This window comes from Physeter macrocephalus, chromosome 8 (genome assembly GCF_002837175.3).
Source record: "Physeter macrocephalus isolate SW-GA chromosome 8, ASM283717v5, whole genome shotgun sequence".
Taxonomy (NCBI): Eukaryota; Metazoa; Chordata; class Mammalia; order Artiodactyla; family Physeteridae; genus Physeter; species Physeter macrocephalus.
In genome coordinates, this window is record NC_041221.1 from 4,835,421 (window position 1) to 4,847,625 (window position 12,205).

Genomic DNA, 12,205 nt, shown 5'->3' on the forward strand with positions numbered 1-12,205 from the left:
GAGTTTCTAGATTCTAGACTAGAGGCATCTTTTTGGAAAGAATCACCCTGGAAGCTTTTACAGAAAACATTACTGCCTTTAAAAGTAGGATAATGTGAAGGGTGGGACCGTAGGACAAATCACTTGGGGCTCGTCAGAATGCACACGCTGGAAGTACTTGTTAGTTCAGGAGGTGAGCACAACCTGGCCCCACTTGAAGGACTCTGTGCGGCCCAGTCACCTGGCGGACGTGGGACGCCAGGGGCACAGCAGTAGGGGCTGGCCCACGTGCTGCAGAAGCTGTAAGAGGCGTGAAGCCGCAGAGCAGCAGCTGCCAGTGTCTGAGCAGCGTGGGCTCAGGGACCGCTTCCAGTGTCTGACTAGAGATGGGCCCCGGCACTTGAAACTGGGAGATGACAACCGGTTTGCTTTACCTAAACTCCACGTGCAAGCTCAGGGCTCGGAGACAAAGGACATGAGGTAAGATACACGAAGTAGCTAACAGTCCCTGGTATAAAGGTTAACTTTTTCCTAAGGGATACAAGCTTCCATAAATTCCTAAGAATAATCGACACAAACTAAATTCCAAAGGGCCTTTTAACCTTTAAACTAGGGGGATCCTGAAAGATATAAAAATAAGGCTCCCTATATTTCCACTTTAAAAGACAGTAAACATAGTATATTCTGTTCAAGAAGCATTTTATTGTTGCTCCAAGTTTAAGAACTTTCACTTTCAGGAGATCAACACTTTCAGAAAATCTCCCGCATCGCTTTGCTCAGCTTCTGAATCTTGGTTTTTGCAGACATATCAACATATTTCTCTCCAATACGGACAATCATTCCACCCATGATTGATGGATCAGTCTAGGAAAGAACATAGGTTGGAAATGTGAAAACACACTGACATTTCATTAATCAAAAAGAAAGATGAAAAAGTGCTCTGAAAAGTCTACGTGCTACATAACTAAGCGGCAACAATTATATCTAGAAAATGACAGAAGTCAAATTGTGAATGGACTCAATAATCATTTATATTGAAAATAAATAGGAAGGTTCTACTATAGGCAAGTTTTTACATAATCAAATCTAATTTTCCACTTTCTGTAGCCATTTTAGGTGTCAAACAACCTGAGGAAACGTACCGTACATAATTAAAAACCTACCTTAACTTCCAACTTCAATACTTGGCCTTTACTTAGGAAGCTCTTGAGGACTGTTTTTAATTCGGTAAGAGTGGCTTCATCTAAAGGCTAAAAAAGGACAAAACCATCCTTTAAATTTAGATAAAGCAAAACAGAAAGTAACTGTAGTTGAAGGAGAGAAAGAACATCCCTCTGGCAACATATCACCAAGACAGGCCTTGTGAATTCCTGTTAAATATCTGAGGACCCATCCTGGAGTTGTGCTGCAATGGTCACTCATCAATGCTGGTGTCGGGGTGTGCAAAGGCCCTGCCTCACAAGAACACCTGGGCAGCTCACACTGGGAGGTTAGGTTCACTTACTGCCCATCTCTGCTCCATGGTACTGGCAGTACAACTTAGAAGTAACGATTAGGGGAAAAACCTGAAGTTTATAATGCCTGAGGATGCAGGCCGCTCCTCCGCGCAGCTCCCCCGGGTGCAGCCGGAGTCTATTATTCCCTTGGATGAAAAGCTGCAGTTTGACCTGGGATCTGCGGGTACCAGGAGCCCTGGCATGCCGCTCCACTCTCTGCAGCTCACAGAGAGCCCGGGCAGGCGGCTGGCTCCTGAAGTCAGTACAGCTCTGTAATCCTGTTCCTACAGAGCAAGTGCCCTGACCATCCACACAGTGTTCTCTCCTTTTTGCCCCAACTTTTACCCCCGACTGGGTGAGAACGCCAAATGTTGCTGAAGGAGCGGCGTTTCACCTGTCACAAATCCTACCTCCCAACCCACACACCCAAGAGTCCAAAAGCTAGCAAAGAAGCCTTTAAGCCCTGCACAGATCCAACAGTATCTTTCGGGGGGTGGTGGTGGGGAAGTCTAACAGTGCTCCATCAATCATTCGCTGAGACTCTGAAGTTAGAGAACTCGGAGGTATACGCCCACCTTCCACTCAGACACATGCTGCGTGCTAAGCACCCGTGTGTGCCAGGCATTTTATACCACCACCTCCTTTAACCTGGACAACTCCGGGAGGTCAGGAGTTATTGTTCCCATTTTACGTGTGGGAGAACTGAGGCTCACGGTGGGTAAGAAGAACTCACCTGGGCAGGAGAGATAAATTGGGAGACTGGGATAAACACATACACATATATATACATATAAAAAATAGATAACTAATAAGAAACTAGTGTATAGCACAGGGAACTCTACTCAATACTCTGGCACACCCTATATGGGAACAGAATCTAAGAAAGAGTGGATATATGTACAACCGATTCACTTTGCTGTATACCTGAAACTAACACAACATTGTAAATCAACTATACTCCAATAAAAATTAATTTAAAAAAAAGGAACTCACCTAAGTTCCCACCAGCAAGTGAGGACTAGTGCCAATATTTGCAATCAGTCTATTTCTAAAGTCTGTGCCCCTAGTCATCAATCAAGGTGTATATATATATTTTTTAAGGGTGGAAATGATTTACCCGGGAGACTCCACATCAAAAACATTAGCATCAGCTGGTTCTAAGAAACTTACAAATCATGTCGTTGCAATCACTGAAGAATGACCTGCACCAGTGCTTGGCCATGGGGCTGGCGTGACCCTCTGGCCAGGGAAGCCTGCTCTGAGCGCTATGGTCAAGGAGAACCAGTGCGGTCACGGTGGGCTGCGCAGAACATCTGAGCTGTGTTGATTCTCAGCCAGGTGTGTGCTTTGGGGACACCAACTACTGAACTACAAATGTACGAACAGGTACTAGGTGCTGAAATGTCTCCTTGAGATTATGCTCTTTTGGAGAGTCAGAATATCTTTTAAACACTAGAAATAGTAATCTAGGTGAGGTCAGGTGCTGCATACCCCAAGTAAATCTACGATGCTTTATTTATAATTAAGCCCCACAGACTGCTTCCCTACCTTGACTGAACTACGGTGGGAAGAGAATACATCCTCAAGACAACAACAACAAAATTAATTCTGGGGAGGCAGTGCGGATCAAGGGACACGGACTTCTGAGAGAGACGCCCGTGTTCAAATCCTAGTTCCACACTCTGTGACCTCGAGCAAGCATCTTACTCCCCTGGGCTTCAGTTTCCTCATCAGTAAAATAAAGATAATAACACTTCTGCATCACACAGACCTTTGATATTAAAATAAAGTGCCCGGAAGAGCGTAGGTTTCAAAATTCAGTCCACTTCAGCGAGTCAGGAAGACCAAAGGGCCCTTCCGCCTTACCCCTTCCCGCTCACCACCGCAGAAGGTCAGACACTCATTTCAGTAAACTACTTCGTGTGATGTTTACAAAATAACTTAAACCTGTAATGGAACATAAACCAGTATTTCCTGACACATTTTTAACCCAATCTACACTCTTTATGAGTCATCACTGGTTAGGGAAGCACCAAGAAGACACGCTGGCCCTTACAAAGCAGAGGTTCACAGAAGCTGCTATAAATGAAGCAAACCGCCAAGTGCCAAGGCGCCTGTCCCGATTTCTTGATTTCAGCCTTTTTCTTTCTGTTCTGCAAAATGTGACACAGGGGGTGTCAAGGCAAATGCAGCAGCAACAGCCCATCACCTACAGATGCGGTGGCAACCGTGCAAGGCACTTCTCCCCGGTGGACACTCATCATGGTGGAAAAGGCAGAAATGACCCCAGTGGTATTGTTCAAGCGACCATTTTCAGCAAGCAAACCTGGGAAAGTAAAGGTATTTCACTTAAATCAGGTCATTCATGAAGCATTATATTCACCTCGAACGCAAACTTAGATTTGTGGCCTTAAAATTCAATTTCATTGAAGAATGTGAATGGAGAAGATGCAACTTGTTATTTAAAAAGAATATTCAAGGTTCAAAAAAACAAGACTGAACAAACAAGGATTTAAATTTGTGAGGGTGTGTGGGTCTTACATGGATTTGCAATAGATTTCTTGATACAGCTTTCAATCTGATTTTCAGGTTTATGCCACAGATACCAGTGCTGGCCACAAATCCCAAAGCTAACACACCGTCTATATTCACTACGCGCTTTCTTTGAATTCTGAGTGACCATGGGATTTGAAAAGCAACTCAAATGTACCAAAGAATGCAAATGTCTTCAAGGACAGGGGCACAGGCACTGGTTACAAACCACTTTCTTGGTATGAGTCCCACTCATACCATGGTCTCGTCCATGGGTTGAAACCAGGCAATCCGACATTCCTGCATCTTAATATCCTACAGACAGCGCGCCTCACACTGTAATGCCCAAACTATTCACTTGGGGAGCCAATTAAGATGTAGATCCTGATTTAGCAGGTTGGGGTAAGACCAAGACTCTTCGCTGCCAAAAGGCAGGTGACGCTGGTGTTCCTGGTCCACGGATCACAGTTTCAGTAGCAGAATTTTCAGAGACTTCAATAACAAAGATCTCATACTTACTGATCAGGTTGGACGTGAGGGGAGAAAACTTCTCTTTTGCTGTCATGTCATTCAGGCTTTTCATTTTAATGGAACGCTTTACACAGGGATTCAAAATAGAAGCAGCCATTCTGGGTTCCTTCAAGATGTGCTAAAAGTACCAAAAAATAATTTCTTTACCTCTTCAGAGCATAAATGATCCTAGCTGCCATACACATATGTTCTGATGAATCACGTATTTCATGAATAAAACCGGCACTCTCAAAGCACATGAAGAGAAGTTTACAATCACAAAATTTTCTTTGCTTTTAAGATGATTTTACACAGGATACAGTATTTCTTGAAAACACTTAAAACCACTTTAATGAAGTTTCTTAAATTTATTTTTGCCTTTCAAGAGAGATTATAGAAAAACTAAGCAGCCAAAAGATTCAACTCACCACATATTTTAACGTATCTACTATGGGTAATGCTCTCGTTTTCCCCATGCTAAGAGGATGCTAGTACTGCCCACGCTCCAGTGTAGACCTAACGAGATGTGCTGACTGCAGGCGGCCTCCCGGCCTTTCCCTGGGAGGGGCCTCTCCCTCTCAGGCTGACCCGGATTCTGTCCTGCCTCTCAGAGAGCTCAGGAGAACCAACCCAGCGCTGTGCGGGAGCTCTGGGGCTTCCGGAGCAGCCTCAGTCAGTCTGGGAGGAAAAACGGCCAAAAAACGGGAGTGCAACTACCACGAGAGACACAACTTTGACTCCGTTGTTACGTCACCAATGTCTGGTCAGTGGTCACGTGCAGCTTCCAGCACTCTGCTGCCCTGAGTGTCAGGCCAGAGCTCCAGCAAACCAACGGCTGTTTCCATTTGGGCATCTTTCAGTCAGGCACCTCTATTAGCCCCTCAACCCCTGTGTCGGCACCCTCTCCTGGGCTCCGGGACGATTTCTGTCTCTGATCCTAGCTACCTGCCTACACTGCCATCTAATGCTAAAACTTCCACTTGAGCGACCCCAAAGAAACAATATTTTTCCACAAAAACTGCTAGCTTACACAAACTACAAGCATTCCGGAGTTGGAACCATACAGTTTTTCATGGCTCTCATCTGTTTTTGCTGCATCACCCATGGACAGTTAGTGACACCTGGGCAACAGCACATTTTCCTCTCAGTGCCAAGAAATGGCTGACTTTCTTTGATAGAGAGTCTTAAGGTAATGGCCTCCTCTGTATGTCTCCACGTCTCGACCGACTTCAAGTTTTAATTAAACCCCATTCTACGGCCCACGAGCCAGGCCACTGGCCCCTTTGCACACGCCAGTGCTCGGTGTGAAGTGGGCGTGTGGGGCGAGCGGCGGGCAGTCGCCGTCACCGCCCAGAGAGCCTGTGTGTGACCCTGCCTGCCCCTGCTACTCGTCCCCCGAGTGTCCCCAACAGTAAGCATGATTCTGTGAGGGTCAGAACGGTTGACGGTACCAACTGAGACCAAAAGCGTTATCTGCAGAGATAGATGGACCTGCGTTAGTTTGTACCTATTATACCATAGGTTCAGAACGATAATACCCAGTATTATTACTATCAACATCATTACAGACAATATGTTTTTCCTTTTTCTTGCAACTCTTTCTCTTAGGATATACCTCATTAGGGATGCAGAGTCAAATATCTAAGCAAAATATATACAATGAGAACTTAATAAGGAATGAACAGGAAAGGTCACTTACTGCTACTCTCAACAATTCCTTTTCTACTTGTTCCAGTTTATTCTGTTTAGATGCAGCAGAATAAAGAGCAGTGGCATAGCGACCTTCGATACCATATACCTGAACAGGTGGCTTTAAAAAAAAAAAAGGGTGGAGGAGGGGAGGAAGAGAAAAGGAAAATCAGTTAAGACAATACTACAGTATCAATAGCAGAAAGAAATATTTATAATTAAAAAAATACATCTTTTATAACACAAAACAGTTTAAATATGTCATCAAAGAGCTATCCTGAACGACAATTCTCAAAATTAGAGATGTTTCCTTGGCCAGGTCACTCTATCTGTGAGCTTCCAATTTCTCATCTTAAAACGAGGGGTTTGGGAAACATGGTGTCTGAAATCCCCTTCCGCTCTAACTATCTATAATTCGACTATGTTAATTATGAGATGAGCTTAGGATTCCTTTGAATTCAATAACTACTTAGTTCCAAGTTTGGGAGGTTTTAAACACTGATAGAAGGCAGTTTTGAACACATTAGAACCAGGAAAACAGGTGTTTATGAAACATACACAAGCATACTTTTATACATTTCAGAGTAATACTGCAAATATCCCTTACAGAGCTCCATAAATGCTCAGTTTAATGGAGCCCTTTAGCAATTTACTAAGTGCCTGAGGCTTGAATTATTTTTTTACAATGAACCACTGGCTTTTAAAACCACACTACCATCAATGTATGACTACATATGCTTAGTGGTCCTGTGTGACTGTAGTGGAAAAGCTTAGGCTTTGGATGAGCAAGATTTAGTTTCAGTCCAGCTTTAAGACTAAGCTGCATAACCTTGGGCAAGTTTTCCCAAAGTCTGTTTCCTTTTTTGTAAAATGGGAAGACCAGCAACCTCCCATCACTGTTATCAGCTTTTAAGAAATTCTCCTACTTAAAGGTTATGCATGGGCCTGTCCCACAGCAGGCATTCAACATTATTCCGTCCCCTAGCCCCTCTACCCCCATCATATTTGGGGAACCACAAATCACGCAGAAAGGTTTAGGGGTAACTATACAAAACCATGCCCTAAGTGTACTGCTGTCTGATTCACACACATTCATCTACTTTACAATTACAAAAGACATACCCTCACAAGCTTGGCAAACGGCCTGACCACAGATGTACTGAAGCATCGCACCTTTAAAACAAAAAGAGAAAGTAGATAAAATGAGACTACTTAAAGGATTTCTGCATTTAAACGTGCAATAATAAACAGTAAACATGACTTCTAGATGATTCGCTTCTCATGTTTCCTTGTATCATCACATAGATTACATGAGGGTGAGCTGCTCTTTATTACCTAGGAGTAAATGTCCCCACTGAGAATCATTCCAGGTTGCTTGGGAAATTGCTTTTCTACTTCTAACTTCCTGGTTTACTAGGAATAGGCTGAGGCAAGCACACCACTATGAGAGAGAAAACACTAAGTTTGGTGAAATATGTTTTCCAAAAAAATTTAACAAGATTTTCGGCATTTATATTACCACCCTCGAGCATGATTTTAATAAAAAGTGGGAGGATTCCAGGCATGATCTGCAAGAGATGGACCTTCTTAGAATCCAAATGCTATCTGAAAATAGACGAATTCTTTGGGTACTCCAGCCGTCTGAAATGAGAACAGGCCCTAGTACCTTGTCTATCAAAATACTATCTTGATATTGTTGAGATGGTATCTTGTCTATCAAGAGTTGGAATCCAGAGTTTAAAAGGCACCTGCAAAGACACAGCTCACCTTCGGATAATTCCAGCTCTAAGTGTACTATATCGGTTGTGAGAGTTAAAAGACTTTATATAACACTTATGGAAAACTTACGGAAGCTGTACGCTGTCGTGATATGTAAAGCATCATGTAATATAAAGAGCACCAATTTTCTTTCCAACTCTGTGGATTCGAATCTCAGCTCTAACCCTTACTGGCTGAGCAGCCAAGGACGAGTCATTTTAACTTTTCGGTCTCACTTTTTTATTAAAACGTGAAATGTGCTTTTACAAATATTCCTTAGCATTACTGGTGACCCCGGCCAAGTGTGACCACCACAACAAAGAGAGATTCCCCCTTCACCTGTGCCCTTCAAACCAGCTGCTTCTCGGGGCTGTGCTCAGAAGACGCCAAGGTAGGACACGCGCAGCCCCAAGCCCACCGGCCCGCACGCATCCCGGGGGGAAAGCAGGGCTGCCCAGGCCGCCTGGCGTCGCCCTCCACTCGCCTGGCCCCGCGACCTTGAACGGCGGCCACGCTCCCCAGCTGTGGCCTGGAACCGTGGAACTTAGGGGTCTTGTACGAGTCACCCCAGGAGGGCTTCTCCCGGTGGCTTTCAGGACCTCCGTTCTCTCACCTGCAGGGAGAGCAGGGACGCTGCAGTCGCCGCCATCTTCTCCTGGCGGCTGTAGGTCAAACCAGCGTTGGCAAAAAGCGACCAAGAACGCACGCGTGCGTCAGCGTAGCCGCTCGGCCTGCTGGGAAGTGTAGGCGTAGGTCGTCAGGCCGCATGCGTAGGGATCCCCCTCAGACTGGGAGTTGTAGTCCTTAGAAGCGAGTGGTCGGGGCTGGACCCACAGGGCTGGGGGGTGGGACTAGTGGGCTCGGACAGCACCTGGAAATGAAATTCTAGAGTTACTAAGTGACCCTTATTGTAGAATAGATATAGTGCCCCTAGCTTAAAATTTCCATTTAGATGAGTACGGTGGCCTTTGTTCCATTTCACATTCATCACTAGCCTCATTAGCGTGTTTACCCTTTCTTCGTACCACGCTAAAGAGTGATCAAGCGCAGTTCCTCGCGCTGTATGTATATATAAACCCCGAGTCTTACAGCTCCGGCAGCGGACACTACGTGCCCAGTACCTGGGCCGTGACTGCTCCTGCATACCTCTATCCCACCTCCACCCCATCTCACCTGAGTACAGCACTGACCTCTTGGTTTGTGCGGACGCGTGAGGTTCTGGTGTTTAAACACTTCCTTCTGGGTAAGGCAGAGTGATTATCTGAGAACCATACCTAAAAATAGAACTGGTGTTTGAGCAAGTGTGACATTGAAACTGAGAACCCATCACTAGCTTTGGCTAGTTTCTCTGCATTCATAAAAACAACCTATTTTCAACCCACTTCCCCCTAAATGGAATTTACTCTAATTTTCTCTTGTGTACAGAAGAGAGTTGGCTGTCGGAGCTTGGTTGGAGTTTCCTGGTTGCAGTAATGGGGTCCTATGGCCAATTAAGATGTCTTTCTGCTCAGATCTATTATAGGAACATAGATTAAGTCCTTAATTTACCCTTTTCGAGTGCAGGCTTCTCATCATTACAAAAACTTGTTAAAATGCAGAAAAGTAGAAGGGATGTAATTGCCCTCTTTTCGAACACGCAGAGGCAGCTGTTGTCAATACTTTAGTGTGTTGTCTCCCACTATTTTTTCAGATAGTAGCCTGGACTGCCCAGGCTTGAATCCCAGTCCTTTCATTGACCTTGGCCCAATTATATAACTTCTCTGTGCTTCAGTGTTCTAATCTATGAGTATTAGAATAGCACCTACCTTAGGGCTGTTAGGAAAAATGAACAAGTTGTATATCTATCTATCTATAGATTTAGAACAATTGTCTGACAGACTGGCACTCAATAATGTTCTCTATTTTGTTTTTGTTTTTATATTCTGTAACTTAATCATTCAATAATTTTGAACATAATTCAGATGGTTGCCTTTTTCTTTTTTTCCATTTTAAACAATACTTCACCTCCTGAGCATCTTTAGACACAAATTTTTTTTTGTTCTTCCTTAGGATAACTTCCAAATAGATTTCCAGAGCTGGCACAACTTGGCGAGAGGGTATGAGCACTTTAAAAGTCTTTGATGAATGAGGCCGTGCTCTTTTCAAAACTTTAAACCAATTTATGCTTTCACTAGCAGTGCATAAAAACCCTTGTTTTACTTTTTTCTGCAAACTCTTTTGGGAGGCTGTCTTCAAACATGTCTAATGGAAAGTATATGCATTATGCAACACATTTTATTGAGCACCTATTATGTGCAGGCAGCTCTTCTATACCCTGGAGGTACAGCAGGGTACAAGACAAGGTGCTTGCCTTCATAGACCTTATATTCTATGTGGAACCAAACCACAAACCCCATGTTTCCTAATGTGTGGGTGTTATTAAATGTAATTCAAATCAAAAGTTCAGGGGCCAAACATAGTTGGAAAACTCTAGACTATCGCATTAATAATTAATTATAAGGAAGCTGTAAGGTTGCATAGCAACAGGGAGATTCCCTCTATTTCCTTTGTATTTACCCCCATCTCACTTCAGCCCTTTGCATTTTGCCAAAATAATAGTTTGTGGTCGTTTGAATTTTAGGGTTTATCAAATGGTTGCACATGTATGGTTTAATTTTTATTTTGAGTCTCAGGCGAAGCCCAGCAATGACCAGCCAGGGCCTCAGAGACAAACTCTCACAAGGGACCAGCTGGCAGCAGTTTCCCAGATGGGGGAGTATCAAACCTTCTTATATGCAAGAATAGAGAATTTGAAAGAAAAAAAGAATATTGTCCCATAGAAGAAGGGAAAAGACTTATCACTTTACTTTTATAGTACTTTCCTCCTGTACAAACTTAAATTGTTTAAAAAATAGTTATTTTAACAGCTGAGTCTGACAGAGTCAAAGGGACTTGCCCAAGGCCACAGTCCAGGGCTACAGTGGTAGTGAAACCCAGACATCAAATCTCAGCTTTTTAAAGCTGATTTTCAATTCAAAACAAATATATTTCTCACCATTTTATTTTCTCTGTAAAGGCACCGTATGCTGTCATGAAAACCAGCAGCGTGGTGTCATGAGACCCTCAATTGCACATGTTTTAAAAAATGAAGTGATTTTCCCCTTGACCCAGAAAGACCCTTCTAAAACTCAGAAATCTGGATGAAGGTTAATATGCAAAATGTTCACTGCACTCACTTTAAAATGGAAAAAATTGGAAACAAATGTCTGAGCATAAGAGAATGGTTTTAAAAATGGAACATTGTGCAGCTGATACCATGAGATTTTCAAAAAGTATTTAGTGACATAGAAAAATATTTAATGACACCGAGGAAAAAAATTCCGGACTACATTCTGTATTTTTCTATAATGAGCACGTGTCGCTACCATAATCAGAAGAAAAAAAGGGGGGGATACCGTGATCCTGTCCCTTAACTATGTTCCCAGTAAAGAAGAGATCCGTCCACTCTAGTTTCTGATAATGCTCAGCTTCTAACTTGCAGGGTAATGCTTCAAGTTGACGAGTTCCATGAGGGACCAGGCTCCAAAGTTGGACCAAAGGACTTCTAAGTTTTCTTTCCAAGATTAGCTTCAACTAGACTCCACCAGCCCAGGGAACATTTTCTTGAGCTTTGCAGAATACATACTAAGGATGTTATCTTCAGGGCAAAGGGTGTTAAGATTTTCCCTACACGTTTTGTTACACTGAAAGGACCTGGGAAGTGTTTGCATTATTCATATATTTGTTTATCTTGGAGTGAATTTCCATCAGTTTTCTCTTTCTTTTAGTTCTTTCCCCCTCCAAGTTTATTTTGAGAACTGTACATGGATCCTTTACAGCAGACCAGAGCCACTTGCTGTCCTGGGGACCCAGGCTGGCAGCCCCGATTTAGAACTTCATATGTAGCTTATCTTTCCATTTAAACCTTAAGAATGGGAAAGTGACTTTGGCAGCTTTCTACACATGTCTATGGCGTTAAAGGGGGTTTGAGGCCAGTCCTGCCAATCAGCAGAGGCCCCTGGGCTGGAACTGATCTGGCTTTGAACAAGAAAAATTGTTGACAGTAGGACTCCAGGTGCTGAGACCATATGATTTTTTTTTTTTTTTTTTTTTGCGGTACGCGGGCCCCTCACTGCTGTGGCCTCTCCCGTTGCGGAGCACAGGCTCCGGACGCGCAGGCTCAGCGGCCATGGCCCACGGGCCCAGGCGCTCCGCGGCACGTG

General features: G+C 43.7%; 1 protein-coding gene across 1 annotated transcript; it reads right to left on the bottom strand.

The window, feature by feature from the left end:
* Positions 1-661: 661 nt before the first annotated feature.
* On the bottom strand, positions 662-8,682 carry ATP5PO (ATP synthase peripheral stalk subunit OSCP). The gene is made up of 7 exons (XM_007123841.4): positions 8,578-8,682; positions 7,329-7,379; positions 6,217-6,327; positions 4,527-4,656; positions 3,689-3,801; positions 1,143-1,229; positions 662-843 (listed from the first exon to the last, which is right to left on the bottom strand). The coding sequence occupies exons 1-7, from the start codon at positions 8,611-8,613 to the stop codon at positions 730-732; spliced, it is 642 nt and encodes a 213-aa protein (XP_007123903.2). The 5' UTR covers positions 8,614-8,682; the 3' UTR covers positions 662-729.
* Between the last annotated feature and the right edge of the window lie 3,523 nt (positions 8,683-12,205).